Source organism: Eptatretus burgeri, chromosome 16, assembly GCF_056783735.1.
Source record: "Eptatretus burgeri isolate ZD-2024b chromosome 16, Ebu_testis_v1, whole genome shotgun sequence".
NCBI classification, from domain to species: Eukaryota; Metazoa; Chordata; class Myxini; order Myxiniformes; family Myxinidae; genus Eptatretus; species Eptatretus burgeri.
In genome coordinates this window covers 7,971,851-7,987,361 of record NC_140976.1, presented here as the reverse complement: position 1 = coordinate 7,987,361, position 15,511 = coordinate 7,971,851, and the positions used below count along the sequence as shown (strand labels likewise).

Sequence of the window (15,511 nt, the reverse complement as noted above, 5' to 3'; positions counted from 1 at the left end):
GCTTGAGAATTCTTACTCCATTCCAAATGCTTGGGAATTCTTACTCCTTTCCAAATGCTAACAAATTCCTCCTCCATCTTAAACGCCTGGGAATTCTTACTCCATTCTAAATGCTCGGGAATTCTTATCCTTTCCAAACACTTGGGAATTCTTACTCTTTTCCAACTGCTTGGAAATTCTTACTCCATTCCAAATGCTTGGGAATTCTTACTCAATTCCAAACACTTGGGAATTCTTACTCTATTCCAAATGCTTGGAAATTCTTACTCGATTCCAAACACTTGGGAATTCTTACTCCATTCCAAATGTTTGGGAATTCTTACTCCATTGCAAATGCTAACAAATTCTTTCGAATTCTAACTCTGAGATTGATTGGTTCATTATTTGTCGGTTCGAGTTATACACTCTGAGCTTTCCACGTTTGGTGCCTCACCATGAAAGTGCCATGAATTCAAAAAGGGTGCAAAAAAAAGTTCATGTGAGGTCCAGTTTCAACAATTTTGAGACTTTCCTTTTCCAGCTTGCATGGAACTCCCCTATTTGGATACATCATATTGAGGTTTCACAGCAAGTTGGATAGCCGCGAGGAGACTGTTCATCACATCCTTAAGGAATAAATTCCGAGATTGAGGGGGTGTTGTCTCGTTTTTGCTTCATTGTTTTGAAGGTGGGGGGAGGGTTGGGAATGGTGTAGGGTACGAGTGAATGTATGGTTGAGGCAGAAGAGGAAGGAGCTTGATCAAATGATAAATGTTGTGATGGAAGGAATGGAAGAGGACAGAGTGCAGAACAAGAATTATGGAAGTTTCGGAAACAAAAACGAGTTTAGTTGTTCAATCTAATACCTTCACCACCGAAGGTTAACGGAAGTTATGTTTTCATCCCTGTTTGTCTGTGTGTCTCTGTCTGTTTGTGTGTATGACATCTCAAAAAGCTATGGATGGATCTGGATGAAATGTGGTGAATGAGTTTGATAGGTGATAAGAACAAACCGATTAGATTTTGGTTCAGGTCCAGAGGCAGATCCGGCCTATCAGTACGATACAAAACAAACTGTTCAGTCTGGTGGAAGTATGCTCGCTACTGAGTGCTGTTACAGTACTTTTATTATTCCATCACCCCTGTCTTCTTGAATGATAGTCCCCACGAGGAATGACAAGCACCTAGTGTGGTCATTGATTGTGGCGGGAGTGTCCACTTGGCTGTCATGATATTTGGGCCATCACTTCCGGCATTCGGAAAGTCCGCACTGCTTACGTAATACATCGTTGGCGAATAAATATTCCAAAGCATCATTGTACTTGGCACGTTTTTCTGAAATCGTCTTTGTAAGTTTAAAATAAAATTGATATCATTTGGGTCATGACGAAGGCCGCCGTCCACTGTGATCACCACTCTATCAACTGTGCATGAGGCCTTGCAAACGTTTCGATCGTATCTTGCAAATCGTACATAAGCAAATTATTTTGACATATACATTGCTCAACGTCAAAGGATGGAAGCCGATAAGGAACCGTTTTTATTTCTTAAAAGTTTTACATTGTGGCACATCATCGTGATCTCCGTGGAGGCCTGAGCCACGCACAACGTACATTTACAAATATCGGAGAACATCAACACAGATAAATGAGCTATATAACAACATTGTACAATGTATATTACATCACGTGCTCGACGATAGCGAGCAACGTCAATCACAAAAAAAACTCAACAAAACAAAACATAGTGTCGGGGGACATTGAAACTATAAATAGAAGGGAAACAACAGAACGAGTGTGAGTATCGCTCGTTTAGTCCTTTTGGGGTTCATTCCCCCATCGGCGTCCTTCCTCCATCACCGCCTTCACAGTCCAGTCGCCCATATTTGCATTCCTGGTCATGGAATCTCATTCTGCACATCAGATATACCTTTACAGTCCTTGCTGTTTTCTCGCAGGAATTGCTTGAGAGATCTCTCCATGTCACCATCTGACATTCGTTCCTCCTCATTCGTATGCAGGCACCTTTAACAGTTGCTCGTTCTTGCGACATTGTAACTGTTGACGAGGAAAGAAAGAAAAGGATTTTTTTTTTTAATCTTTTAGTGAATGGTTCAGGTGAAGAGAAAAGGGAGTGGTCGAGGGTCACGTAACGTGTGTGGCGATTTTGGCAGGGTCATGGGGTGGGGTTCACGGTGTACCGAGTGTTGAAAAAAAATAGATTCCGTATGAGTATTACCATCCTTGCTTCTGTTTGAATTTGTATGCATAAACAGTAGCTCCCATGGTGATGATGCTTGCGAGCACTGCAACGGTAGCGATAACTCCTATGAGCAGCGTGCTCCCTGGAGAACACAAGAAAGAGTTGTACAAAGGAAATCCTTTGAGTAAAACAAAGCAAGTTCATCCAGTTGTCTTTATCATCGCAATGCTATTCCAGGAGCCAACACTGTACAGTAACCTGAAACTTTTGTGATCTGTAGCACTTTACAATCAATTTTTGTTATTAATTATTTATGACTGCTTCATAGGTCATTGGCAGTATATTGCTGTCTGCTTCCTGTGTCTAATACTAGATCTTCATAGTTGGTTTATTGTAATTACAGTGTGATCAGTTTGATGGTACACAAACAAAACTTTCATTGTGATGCTGCTTTGTTATTCACCTGTGAGTTTGAGTTCAGCCGGTTCGCTCTGACCCTGATCGAGCTCGTTGCTGACCACACAGACGTATTTCCCCTCGTGCTCCGGACCGACCTTCGGGATGGAATGTTCCGAACTTTTGGCTCCCTCGACACTCATTCCATTCAGCTTCCACGAGTAAATCAACTTTTGTTCGGGGCCTTCGGAAACGGCGCTGGTATTGTGTGGTCGAGGCAACTTGCACAAAATGTTCACCTTGGACCCGCTAACAGGTGTTGATGGAGATATTTCTATGATGGGATGTGGAAGGGGTTCTGGGAATGCACAAAGCAAAAGGAAGAAAGTAACTTGCCGCACTTCATTGAACGAGTGAGCTTCTGCACTATCCGACAAACTGTCATTTTCAGGTTCAGGAATGCAGTGGGTAGTGCATCGTCTTTATCGGCAGACTACTAATGGTTCTTTGTAGGCCCCTGTTATTTCTATCCTCTTTTCAGGCCAGTTGGGGAACCATTTTTTTGTGTGAGTCTTTCACGAATCGGCTGCCCAGGCCCAAGGTTAAACCGAAGGTGGCAGGAATTTGTAATTTGTTCAGGGTGCCTGTGACAGCTCACCTACTTTTCGAGAAGGCTACCGTTGGGAGTTAGCGCCTACCAACTAATTCCGGCAGATGGGTCGCCCCAGTTCAACGTCCATCTGAGGGACGGTGCACACATCGATGCCTCAACCTACAAGCGAAACACCAGGATGGTAGTCTGGTTGGGTCGGGATTCAAACCAAGGCTCGACAGATCAGAGGTGGGTGCACACACCTCTAGGCTCTCCACGTCAGCCTCCCATTGTCTTTATTTGCAGAATGTGTGTATAAAATATGCTGGGAGATGGAAAATGGTGTGTATAAACTATCCAAGCATGGATGCACTGCACAAGCATATTATAAGAAAATGCTGTTGCCATGATACGGTGAAAATACATGAACTCCGGATGATGTGCAGAGAATATCAACAAAGGGAGACGGTTCCAAAATAGAAGGGGAAGGAAATGGCAGGCTGTGCTGCTTGTTTACTTTGCAACTCTTTACGGATGTCAGGAGTTCCAAGTTAAGTTTATTTAGCGGAAATGTTCAATGATAAAGGGACTTCTCCTTTATCCAGATGCAGAATTTATACCCAAAAGATTTGAAGTTGGAAGGGATTATGACTATCTTGGGTCATAAGTGCTTGTTGCTGCTAAACCTAGGTAAGCTGAATCATGCTATTTTAGCTGAAATGCTGCTCTGCTTCACAACTAACTTTGTTTTATCTGAAAAGTGAGAGTCTTGTTTTCCACCATGTCCGACAATGACTACTTTGGACTGGCAGGATGGCGTAGACAACGTCCACTCGCCTCTGAGCTGTCTAGCCTCGGTTAGAATCCCAAATGCATGATAAATTCTGATGTTTCACGTGCAGAGCAATTCGTCAATGTGTGTGCCATTAATCGGATGGACGTTAAGCCGGGTGTCCCATCCGCCAGCATTAGTCTGTGGACCTCAAATATCTCACGGTATCCTTCATGAAGAATAGATGAGCAATCGCCAGCACCCTGAACAAATTACAAATTCCTGCTGAAACGTATAGGGGGCACTGTATCAGCAACACTCCTGATACTGTGATCAAGAACCAACGCTAATCCTAACCCGAACAGCTACATATGGATTATAATGACTTTCTGAGATTCTTGTAATCCACTGGGCCACCACAATCCTGGATGAAATTGGCGTGAGTAGGAAATGTCCATTTGACGGTTGAGAGGTCCAAGTCTCCTGTTTTGGAGGACCTGTGTGGACTTAAAGGAGTAAACTAGCGTAGTCGCCAATACTCGCTCTCACGCTTACCAAAGGGCGCACGTGGATCTGGAATGGCGATTCGTTTTGCTCGAGATTTTGACCAATCTGAATTCAATGGTTGATCTGTCCATCATGCTCGTTGATATGCACTGCCTGTAAATCGCTTTTTCCTTTCTCGGGCCTTTATACTTCGTACTTCTTTCTTACTTCGTGACAAGGACGAATTGATTTGATTTTGGTGAAGATCTGGATCCGGATACGATAATTTTTAAAAATTATTTTAATGATTCTTCACCATTGAGCGATAGGGCCAAAAACTATATATATATATATATATATATATATATATATATATATATATATATATATATATATATATATATATATATATATATATATATATATATATATTGCATGATATCTCAAAAAGTTATTGACGGATTCATATCAGGCAAAACTTGGTGGATGAGTTTGGTTGGTGACATCAACAATTTTCTGTTGAAGGGTTAAGGATTTTGATTTAATGTCTGGATGCAGATCGAGCCGATCAGTGGGATACAAATCATCAACTGTTCAGCCTGGTGGAGGTATGCACTGTTCCAAGTGCCCTTCTCGTGTTATTAGTCTAATGCCAGAGTGAGGTGTACAGTGTCGGGCTACTAGATTGATTCTAAGCTTAGCTAGACGAAGGTATGAGCAGCAGCTGAGGGAGACAGGATTCTATATATTAGAAAGGAGGTGATAACCAGGAGATCTGATCGAGATGTTTCTGATAATGAAGGGTGTGGACAAGATAGACATCGTGAATTTTTTTTCAGGAGAATGGACAGTGATAGGACCAGGGGTTAAGGCTTGAGAGTGAAAAAGAGGAGAGCGAGGACACGATTAAGGTAGGGGTCTTTAAGTCGGAGAGTAGTTAATGCATGGGAAGGTCTACCCCGAAAGGTAGTGGCAGGAGATAGGGGTAGGTAGGTTGATATTGGAATTACATCGGTATCTGGAAGCAGGAATAGGAGGGAGCTTGCATATGGATGAGTGATTGTGATATCCATGGGGTGGTGTTGTCAAAAAGTGAATGTGTCATAACATACGAACTTTAGTTTGGGTTTATGTTGTTGTTGAACGTTTTGCAACACGTGCAGAGCATTTGGATCGAGCAGTACACCATTCGGATGATCACAACTGATACCAAGCTCCATACTTGCCTTTGCACCCGATGAATAATTGTTGCTGTAATTGAACGGATTCACCTTTAATAGGTACCATGAATAAATGAATTTAATGCAAATATGAAACTTACCCCAGATAACAATGGAGATGCTCATGTTGACTCCTTTTTCGGTCACTTCGTTCCACACCTCGCACGTGTAAGGTCCCGAGTCAGCCTTCCGTGGATGCTTCACCTCAATTTGTCTCGTTTTCACTTTCCCATCTGGAAGCTTCCATTTATGGTCTTTGTGTGGCTTGGAGTCGAATGTGCAGTTTAGTGTGAATGAAGTGGAGGAAAGGATCGGCACCGGTTTTGAAGGCTTGTTCGATGTGGAGCAATGTTCTTCCCCGGTGCTGATGAGAACGCAGACGGTCACATCCAGTGGACCATCTAAAAACAGACAAAGAAATAGACATTCTTCAGGTGGTACATCGTTGGGGATATACAAGTATCAGATGGGCTCAGGGTACAATTTTCATGGAACAAACTATTCGAGATGCAAATGATGTCTTGCGACAGATACCTTGGCATGATTAACCTCGACATGATTATCGATTGTTCATAAAGCCCCTTCCTGGTGATATGCTAGAGGATTGAACTTTAAATAGGATCAAACAATGCTAAGCGACCTTCTGCAAAAAGGTTTAAGTGTTTTAAAAACATCAGTCTTTTGAAGTGCTTTGTAAGTCATAAAGTGTAAGGATTCAGACATTTTTGGGAAATCATGCATTTGAAAAATGTTCTTTTTGGTTTAAGGCGACATAGGATGCAGAGTGCCACTCTTTGCATCATGATACCCCCTGAACCGAGTCGGCCTGCATTTGATTACTGACAATCTCATGTCAGATGAAAACTGCTGTTCTTTTATGCAGTTCTAGGAGGAGGCACTGCATTATGGAGCATATCGGCCTTTATAAATCACGGTGTGTGATCTGCAAACCACACTGACGAAGATCCCACAGTATCATTGACGAGACATTACCTTAAGCATTAGTACCGTTACCGCAACATACTCATGAACAGCACTGTATATATATATATATATATATATATATATATATATATATATATATATATATATATATATATATATATATATATATATATATATATATATATATATATATATATATATATATATTCTCATATTCTCATTGGACGTTCTCCACTAATGCGTCATCACCTCCCAATGATCGAGGTGGGAGGGGCCTGTTCAGTGTTCAGCTGTCCAATTGGAGGTTGCGGAGCCACTAAGGCTGTTGTAGTGTTAATCAGAAGTGTTAATCATTTCCCAAGTTGTGAACAGGGACATTAACATCCATTGTCTGGTCTGGCATTCGTTAACATTCCGAGAGACAAAATGTAGGCTTGCGACTCGACTGCATTCCGCTTCTCGGCCCACTGCCCACGTGCCCCCCTATGTGCTTTCAGAATCCCCCTTGGCCCCACAACGTCTGAACCCCTCTTCATTGTTGTTGTTGTTCATTAAACCACTTCACCCAGTGTCTGCACATTTGTCAAAAGCAACTAGAGAGTTCATAGAACACCTTACCCCACGCAGTGTTGAGAAGAAGAAAGAATAATAATAAGAAGAAGGAAAATAGGACATGTGCAGGCTCTGCGAGCAGCAAATTTGATGCCGCATTATGTCCAAGTACGACTAAACGAAAGGGTTTTGAAAATGGTAAAAACGCGATACGTGTTCTACGGTGTTCAAGTATATAATTCAAATAAAATAAAGTAAAGATGAGAAAAGGTTGTAGAAAATTGATGTTTACCCTCGTTTACACCATCTTATTTAACATGTTGCTTTAGTTCTTCATCTCTGTTGTTTGTGTCCATTATGATGTTGCTAAAAAGAGCTCGGTTTCGTGTTTGGAATGATTTTTACCCTCACCGAAGGAGAGGTCCCTGCATTTGGGTCCATTTCTCTGTTTGTCTGTTTGTTCCGCACAGAACTTTCGTGTTTTTCTCCGCAACCGCTTGTCGGATTGAGATGAAATTTTCACCATCGGAGCGACTACTCATGTGGAATGTTTTATTGCTAATCGTGATGTCATGGGTCACGTGGTGTGGCAGTCATGTTGGAAAAACAGAAAAATCTGGACCTCTGTATCTCTGAAAGCGTGCCAAGGAAAAAATTGTAACTTGGCACATGGCAAGTACTCCTCATGGGGAATAAGTGTGATTTTTTAAAAAAATGATGTCATAGGTGCCTTCGTTATGATGTCATAATTGCATATGTAGAATGCTACATCTGATCAGTATGAAAAAGTTTTGAGGGTCATCTTGGGATAAAATGGTCCACAACAAAAAATTGTTGACATCATCGGTCGTGTGATTTGGCAGCCATATTGTTTTGTTTTTTTGTTTTTTTTAACCTTCAAAAATCTTCTCTAAAGTGGCTGAACAGATCAAGGCGAAACTTTACACGTATGACCATCTATCCATGAGGAACAAAAGGGTCACACACATATGATGTCGTAGGTCACATGGTTTGGCAGCCATATTGGATTTACACAAAAATTAATAAAAATCTTCCTCTCCAGAACGGCTGGACAGGGCGAGTGGAAACTTCACAAAAAATATTCCCTAAGCCATGGGGATACCAGGGTATTCACGAATAATTGATGTCACATGGTCTGACAGCCATAGTGGATTGAGCGAAAATCTTAAAAAAAAAAATTATTTCTCTTGAATTGGTTATTCAACCGAAGTGAAACTTTACAATTATGATCAAGCTGTGATGGGGAATAGAAGTTTAAAATTTCAACCTGATCAGACACATGGTCTGGTAGCCAGAATTATTTGATTTTTTGATCTGGTTTCTTATTGATTTTTTTGATGTTTTTTTTTTTTTGTATATTTTTTTATTTATATTTTTGAATAAGGTTCACTTGGCTGTGCTTGGATGAGTTTGAGAGGAGTAGCATCTGAAATGCAAATCCTATCCAGGTTCCTCCTGATGACTTCGTCTTTGCTTTTTTTTCTTGTTCGGGTTCCTTCTGATGACTCCTATGCAGGGCTGTACCTATCTGGTCTTCCATTTGATTTGAATTGAATTTATTTTAATCCCATTCGAGGTTAAATTGAATAATAATGAAAAACGTCATGAGTCAGGGTCAGGTGTCCAATCAAAGCGGGACGTCTTGGTACCCGGTCGTCACTGCCAGCAGTTATGCAGTGGCAGTTCCAGTTATGTCTCATAAATTACATAACACACCAAACTACACAAACCACACAAACACAAGTCCTGGCGAGGGTCTGCAATCTCTGCTCTTTTTCTTGTTTATTTTGTTTGACTGCCAGACAGGCAGACAGACTAAAAAAAAAATTCTCACTCCTCTCTTCGCATGTATGATTGGGACAAAATCAGAGCTGAAGTACTGTTAAACTACAGCTTCGTTTTTCAATTAGTGTTGAAAATATAACAATCCATTTAAATTGTAAACTAAGTTATTCCTCGATCTGACGAGGCCAAAACGAGACCTGACGATCTGACGAGACCAAAAACTGACGTTTTTGGACAGACAGACAGAGACACACACACACACACACACAAAATGAAACAATTGCTTAACCACGCTTTTCGCTTTGCGCATGTGGGGTAATAATGATGTGGATTAATCCATTATGCCCTGACTGTACGTTACATGACCATGTAAGCAGGTGCGGAGGGTTACATACTCACAGGTAGTGTCCACAGACAAGTCCTCACTAGAGGAAGACCCATAAGGAGTCTTGACCATGCAGTTGTAAATTCCATTGTCCCCGCGAGATAGGTTATCGAATATGAGAGTGTGTCCATCGTCGGACAGTCGAAAGCCCGTGATGTCTGAGTTTGAGCGACTGAGATTTGAAAATGAGGTTGAATTATTCGCTACGATGTGTCCATCTCTCTTCCATGCCACTCTTGCACTTTTGGGAGAAACATTTCTGCATTCGAGGGAGAGGTTGGACCCCATCTGCATTCCATATGTGCTGGGTTTTATGAATGGCTTGGATGCTGCGGGAAGGCATGAGGTCAGAGGACAATGACAGAAACATAGAAAGGTAGACAAAGTCAGAATTAGAAGGTAAGTTCATCTTGTATTTCAATCTCTGCAGTAATTTGAAACATTTTGGAAAGAACTTATTTGCTAAATATCTTCTTGAGTATATTTCAGAAAAAAAACATTTTCACAATCTATCTGTATGTGGACTCGGGTCATTCTGTGTCAATTCCTGTTCTAGTTTACTCATCGTCGTTGTCCCACTGACTAGTTATCTTGGTTCATTTCAATAGCATATGTGTACCTGGATGTTGGTGAAAGTGTGTATGAAACAAGAAAGGTAAAATATCTCACGGAAAAGTTCCAAGAAAACTGGTTCACTCTGGTCTCCGTCGACTTCACAGGTGAAGCTTCCTTTGTCCTCTCGAGAAACGGGAGAGATTTCCAGCCTGTCCGAAAACATCTTGTAGCGTGCGTTTTCATCGAACAGTCCATCGTCCTTTTTCCATTCCACATGTGAAGATGCGGGGATGTTGTCACAAATGAGAGTGACCAACGGTGGAGCGTCTTTTTCAATCCGGACCTTCGGAGCGGCTAGGGAGAGAAAGTGATGGAATGTGATACATCCCAAGGAACCTTGAGCAGGAAGCAATTATACACTTTATAATGATCATGCAAATGAGCAACAAGTCACAACTTACACTGCATCACTTTTATCACCTGAATCATTTGAACCAAAGTCCTGGCGACTCTTTTCCCCTTTCTTTCTCTTCCTGAATCTTAACGATATCGATCTTGACATTCCATCTCTTGTTTCGAAGCTTCATTCATGACGTCTGCCACATTAGGTGGATGGAAGTTGTTTTCACCATGTCTGTTTGTTTGTCTGTTTGTCTGTGAGCAGGATGGCTCAAAAAATTGTGGACGGATTTGAACGAAACTTGGTGAATGACTTGGGTAGGTGACAAAAACAAGCCAATTCGATTTTGGTGAAGGTCTGGAATCAGATCTCACCTATCAATAGGATACTGTTCAGCTTGGTGGAGGTATGCACTCTACTGAGTGCTGTTCTCGTTTCATATGCAGCCTATGGCTGCTGGTTGCATCATTGCTGGGAGCGCGGCCGTGCCGCTGATGCAGTGCCCACTGTGGGTTGGAGCAGGAATTTAATTTGTTCATGGTGCCGGAGATGGCTCGTCTACCCTTCACAAAGGACACCATGAGATCTTTAACTTCAACCCATTCATTCCGGCAGACGGGACACCCAGTTTTAACATCCATGGGAAGTCACACACATTGATGAATCACCTTGAAACACTGGGATAGCAGTTTTATAGCTGGATCAGGATTCAAACTAGTGGTGGATTATCATTTCGGTAATTTAGGCTGAAGCTTCAGAGCCCATACTTGATGGGCACCCAATCAGCTCAGAAAACAAAATCTTCCTCTTCACTCTTCAGCACCGAATAAGGAGCCCCACAAAAGGTATATACTAGCAGGGGTCCCTCCTCCCATCCGTTACCCTCTCACTCTTTCGCATCTCTCCCTCTGCCTCCTCCCACCCTACCCCTCCATCTGGACTCCTACCCTACCGCTTCCCCTCCCTCCGGACTCAAACCCCCCCCCCACTCCCCTGGTTAGTGGAGGTTGGCTTTGGGGCATCCCACTTTGGACACATGTACAGTGTAAAATTGCAAGTTATCTCCACAGCTCACTTGTAATACCCTCCACTACCACCACCAGGTGGCACTACACGATACACATTTACCTTGAGAAATTTTGTCGACCTTCCCTCCCGAACCCCCATGAATAGAGACAGATGAAACCAAGTAGTCCATGTTCACCACCAGGTCGAACTTGGTCCACGCGCCATATTTAGTGGCAATTGACCCATTTAGTGGCAATTGACCCAAAATAGAATTACCCTCAGGCCCAAAGTACAGTTAATGCCCCCCTGATTCGAACCCAGGCAACACTGCCCATACAGGTGAGTACGTGTACCTCGAGGAGTCTCGGCCATCCTGGCAGCCCCAGCTGTTTATATAAGGTCCTTCCTCTTCTCCTTCCTTCCTTCCTCTTCCTCTTCCTTCCTCTTCCTTCCTCTTTCCTTCCTTCCTCTTCTCCTTCCTCCTTCCTTCCTCTTCTCCAATGGCTTGATTTCCAATCATCAATTTGGTTTCAGACCAGGTCACTCTACCCTAGATATGCTGCTACTGCTCTCCCATCAATGGATGGAGGTCCTCAATGCCAGACAGGAAATCCGAGCCGTATCCCTGGACATATCACGTGCTTTTGACACAGTCTGGCACCCTGCCCTACTCACCAAACTCTCTGCCCATGGTATTCAAGGCCATCTCCACTCATGGCTCGCAGACTTCCTCTCCTGTCGCAGTCAACGTGTGGCCCTAAATGGAGTTCTTTCATCCCCTCTTCCTGTGCAGGCTGGAGTTCCTCAAGGTAGCGTCCTGGGCCCTGTTCTTTTTCTGGTTTTCATCAATGATCTCTCGGACTCTCTGGAAAATCCTCTATTTCTCTTTGCCGATGACTCAACCCTCTGCCGTACCATCTGTCATCCCTCAGACCGGCAAGCAGCAGCTTCTTCGCTCACTGCAGATCTGGATAAAATCACAAACTGGTCCAACACGTGGAACATGTCTTTCAATCCAGACAAATCTCACACTCTCACTATGTCTCTTCGAAAGGACCGTTTACAAAACCCCCCATCCACTTTCTCAACAATCCTCTGGAAGAAGTCTTTTCTTTCAAGCTTCTGGGTCTCACTATCTGCCATGACCTTTCCTGGGAAAGTCACATTTCCAACCTTGCCTCAAAAGCCAGTCGCCGACTGGGAATCCTCCGTCGTGCAAAGTCCTTCCTCGGCCCTCTTGAGCTCCTGACCACTTACAAAGCTTTTGTCCGTAGCCTGATGGAGTACTGCTCTCCCCTCTGGGCTGGTGCTCCTGCCTCCCACCTTTCTCGACTTCACGCTGTCGAAACCAGGGCTTTTAAGATCATTGGCATCTCCCGCAATGAAGCTGAGTCTTTGGGCCTCTCACTCAATCACCGCAGGTTGGTCGGTGGTCTTTCTGTCTTCTACCGACTCCTCTCCAGCCTTGCCCCCCTGCTCTCTCTGCGATTTGTCCCAACCACATTTCCACAGGGCGCTCAAGGTCCGCCAACAACCCCCTTCTGGTAAAACTACCAAAATCACGAATCACTGCTCATCTTCACTCTTTCATTCCTCTTTTTCCCGCCTTTGGAATAAACTTCCTCACTCTATTCTTTCCCATTCTTCCCTTCAGGCTTTCAAAACAGCTGTTCACCACCACCTCTTATCTTCCCCCATCCAAATCCTCGATCTTTTCTACCCCCGATAATCCACCCAAGCCCACTTCCTTCAATTCTCCTGCTTTCCTTCCTGAAAGTCCCTTTAATGTCCATCTTCCCCTCGCCATGTTCCCCGTCCCATCCCCATCCCTCTCCCTTCCACAGTTCACCTGTGTCTGTTCCCCAATGTTTTGTCCCTTCCACTCCCGCCCCTCTTGTCTCATGCCTCCTTGCTGTGAGTTGTGTGTTAGCTCTCATACGAGCCTCGACCAAGGTATACAAAAAAAAAAAAAAAAAAAATACTGTACACGATATAGGCCATCTACAGCCATTCCCACGGACATACCTGTTCCTACCTGTACACGCAAAACCCGTCCATGATTACTCAACAACGTACATACAAAATCCCAGTTAAACGTAACTGTACAGGTACAAGGTCACCGGGAGAAGAGAAAGACATTTCGTTTACCTTCTGATTGATGGATCGCAGTTCCCAGCACAAGGAAGAGTACAATCAATAAGGTTGAGACCATTGTCCTGGATGAGTCTTTCTTCATGTCTCTCTCTCTCTCTCTCTCTCTCTCTCTCTCTCTCTCTCTCTCTCTCTCTCTCTCTCTCTCTCTCTCTGTCTCTGTCTCTGTCTCTGTCTCTGTCTCTGTCTCTGTCTCTGTCTCTGTCTCTGTCTCTGTCTCTGTCTCTGTCTCTGTCTCTCTGTCTGTCTCTCTCTGTCTCTACCTGTTAAAATGTACACCTCCGTGCTCTCTCGCCCTACTCTCACAAACATGAATGAACAAGACGAACCACGCTTCGCTTGCTCCTTAAATCCACGAGTTTGCTTTGGAGTGGGTTGGGCGCGAGGCGGGAATTTCCGAAAGGAAATACCCTAAAAACGCACACACATCACGTGACCCTTGTTTAACCCCTCCATGACACTGATTACTTTTTTTGGTTTCATCCAGTGAAGTCTTTTAATAGTATACTCAAGCTTGTTGTGCAATGATGTCAGACTCGTGGTGTCATCAGACTAACGGCTTGTCGTACTCTGTGTATCACGTGAGGACATTGGGACGCATCGTTGTACTTCTCCATCCACTAGTTTAAGGACATCATAGTAAGTAGCTGCTTTGGTTTGCGACGTATCAGTCACGTGTGAACACAGGTACGCCACTGCAGGTATATTTGATGTAGGAAGTAGTTTGTTTTTGTTTTCGAATGAAGTTACACCATGAACTGGAGGTGGTTGGGCTTTGTCCGTCCGATGGCAGGCGTGGTTCATCAATACAAGGTGGGAGCTCGTCATCTCACCTCACCCACCCTAAGTGGAGCAAGCTGTCCATCCGGGCTGATGCAGTTTTAAAGAGGACATTCGGAGAAGAGGGAGGGGTTTCGTAATGAACATGTGACGTAGCATGGTCACGTGTTAGCAAAGCTTGAAATGAAACAAAACTAGAAATAGCAATCAGAACTTACAGACCCTCACCGGGACTTGTTAATTGGTGCGGTGTGATGTTTGTATAGTGTTTGTATGTGCTGGTGTGTTTGTGTAGTGTTGGTAGGTGTGTTTATGTGCTGGTGTGTTTTTACTATTTGAAGTTGATGGCAATTCTTTAATTTATGAATGAATAAACATTTTCTATTCCTCGTTATGAAAGGTGTGTGTGTGTGTGTGTGTGTGTGTGTGTGTGTGTGTGTGTGTGTGTGTGTGTGTGTGTGTGTGTGTGTGTGTGTCCTCCATAACTCCAAAACTATAAAAACCTAGCAGCCTGAAATGTTACATGCAAACTAAGAAAACGCCAAGGAAGTGCAAGAGTGAAAATTGGGTGTTTGGGTTCATTAAAACATCCTTTTGAAGATAATTAACGGCCTTATTTAATTATATCCTTCATCAGGCGCATCGTCAGACACCATGCATCCTCGGTCACCTCGCAAGCCCTCGTTGGGGTCTTGATTCGCAAATTTTATCGGCCTGTTCAACAATGCCTCGAGTTGGAATAGGCTGCAACAGTTTATTAACGATAAAGCACTCAAAATGTTTTTTGTCACTTTCTTCACTCAAATCGTCGAAAGCCTCATCCACATACATACGAATCGCTGTGTACATCACTTTTGTAAGTACTATAATTTTCAAATTTGGAGCTTGGAGCGATTTCATTCATTATATGATGCCATTTTCCTCGATCTACTCTCACGGAGTTTGGAGGATCGGATCACGTGGACTAAATAACTCAATCTGGAGTGAAATCTGAAAATGTTAAGAAATTGGCGACGTTTAGTTTTTTTGCGAGTATGTGCCATAACCAATCAGCTTGTTGTCTGTCGCTTGCCACACCAATCATTCCTAATCAACCATTTAATTGGCCACTTGCCAAGCGCGCTACATTAATATAGTCGATAGCGGTACAGTTTGTGTCCCGATGGGGATGTACAGTCGGCAGCTGCTACAAGGATAGGTACGCAAACAGCACACACGGACGTGGTACATATGGGTAGATTTGGATCTGTAAAGGGACTCTCCGTGGGACGTGTATGCAAGC

At 43.3% G+C, this 15,511-nt stretch overlaps 1 protein-coding gene across 1 annotated transcript in view; it reads right to left on the bottom strand.

The window, feature by feature from the left end:
- Positions 1 to 1,498: 1,498 nt before the first annotated feature.
- The window catches only part of LOC147010439 (basement membrane-specific heparan sulfate proteoglycan core protein-like), a 57,764-nt gene continuing 43,751 nt past the window's right edge, over positions 1,499 to 15,511 (bottom strand). Inside the window, exons 8-13 of the mRNA XM_085860184.1 lie at positions 10,005 to 10,244; positions 9,350 to 9,664; positions 5,749 to 6,048; positions 2,645 to 2,935; positions 2,218 to 2,323; positions 1,499 to 2,036 (exon numbers count right to left, since the gene is read on the bottom strand). Coding sequence (XP_085716310.1) covers positions 2,006 to 2,036; positions 2,218 to 2,323; positions 2,645 to 2,935; positions 5,749 to 6,048; positions 9,350 to 9,664; positions 10,005 to 10,244 — 1,283 coding nt within the window. The 3' untranslated portion in view covers positions 1,499 to 2,005. The remainder of the gene's footprint in view (positions 2,037 to 2,217; positions 2,324 to 2,644; positions 2,936 to 5,748; positions 6,049 to 9,349; positions 9,665 to 10,004; positions 10,245 to 15,511) is intronic.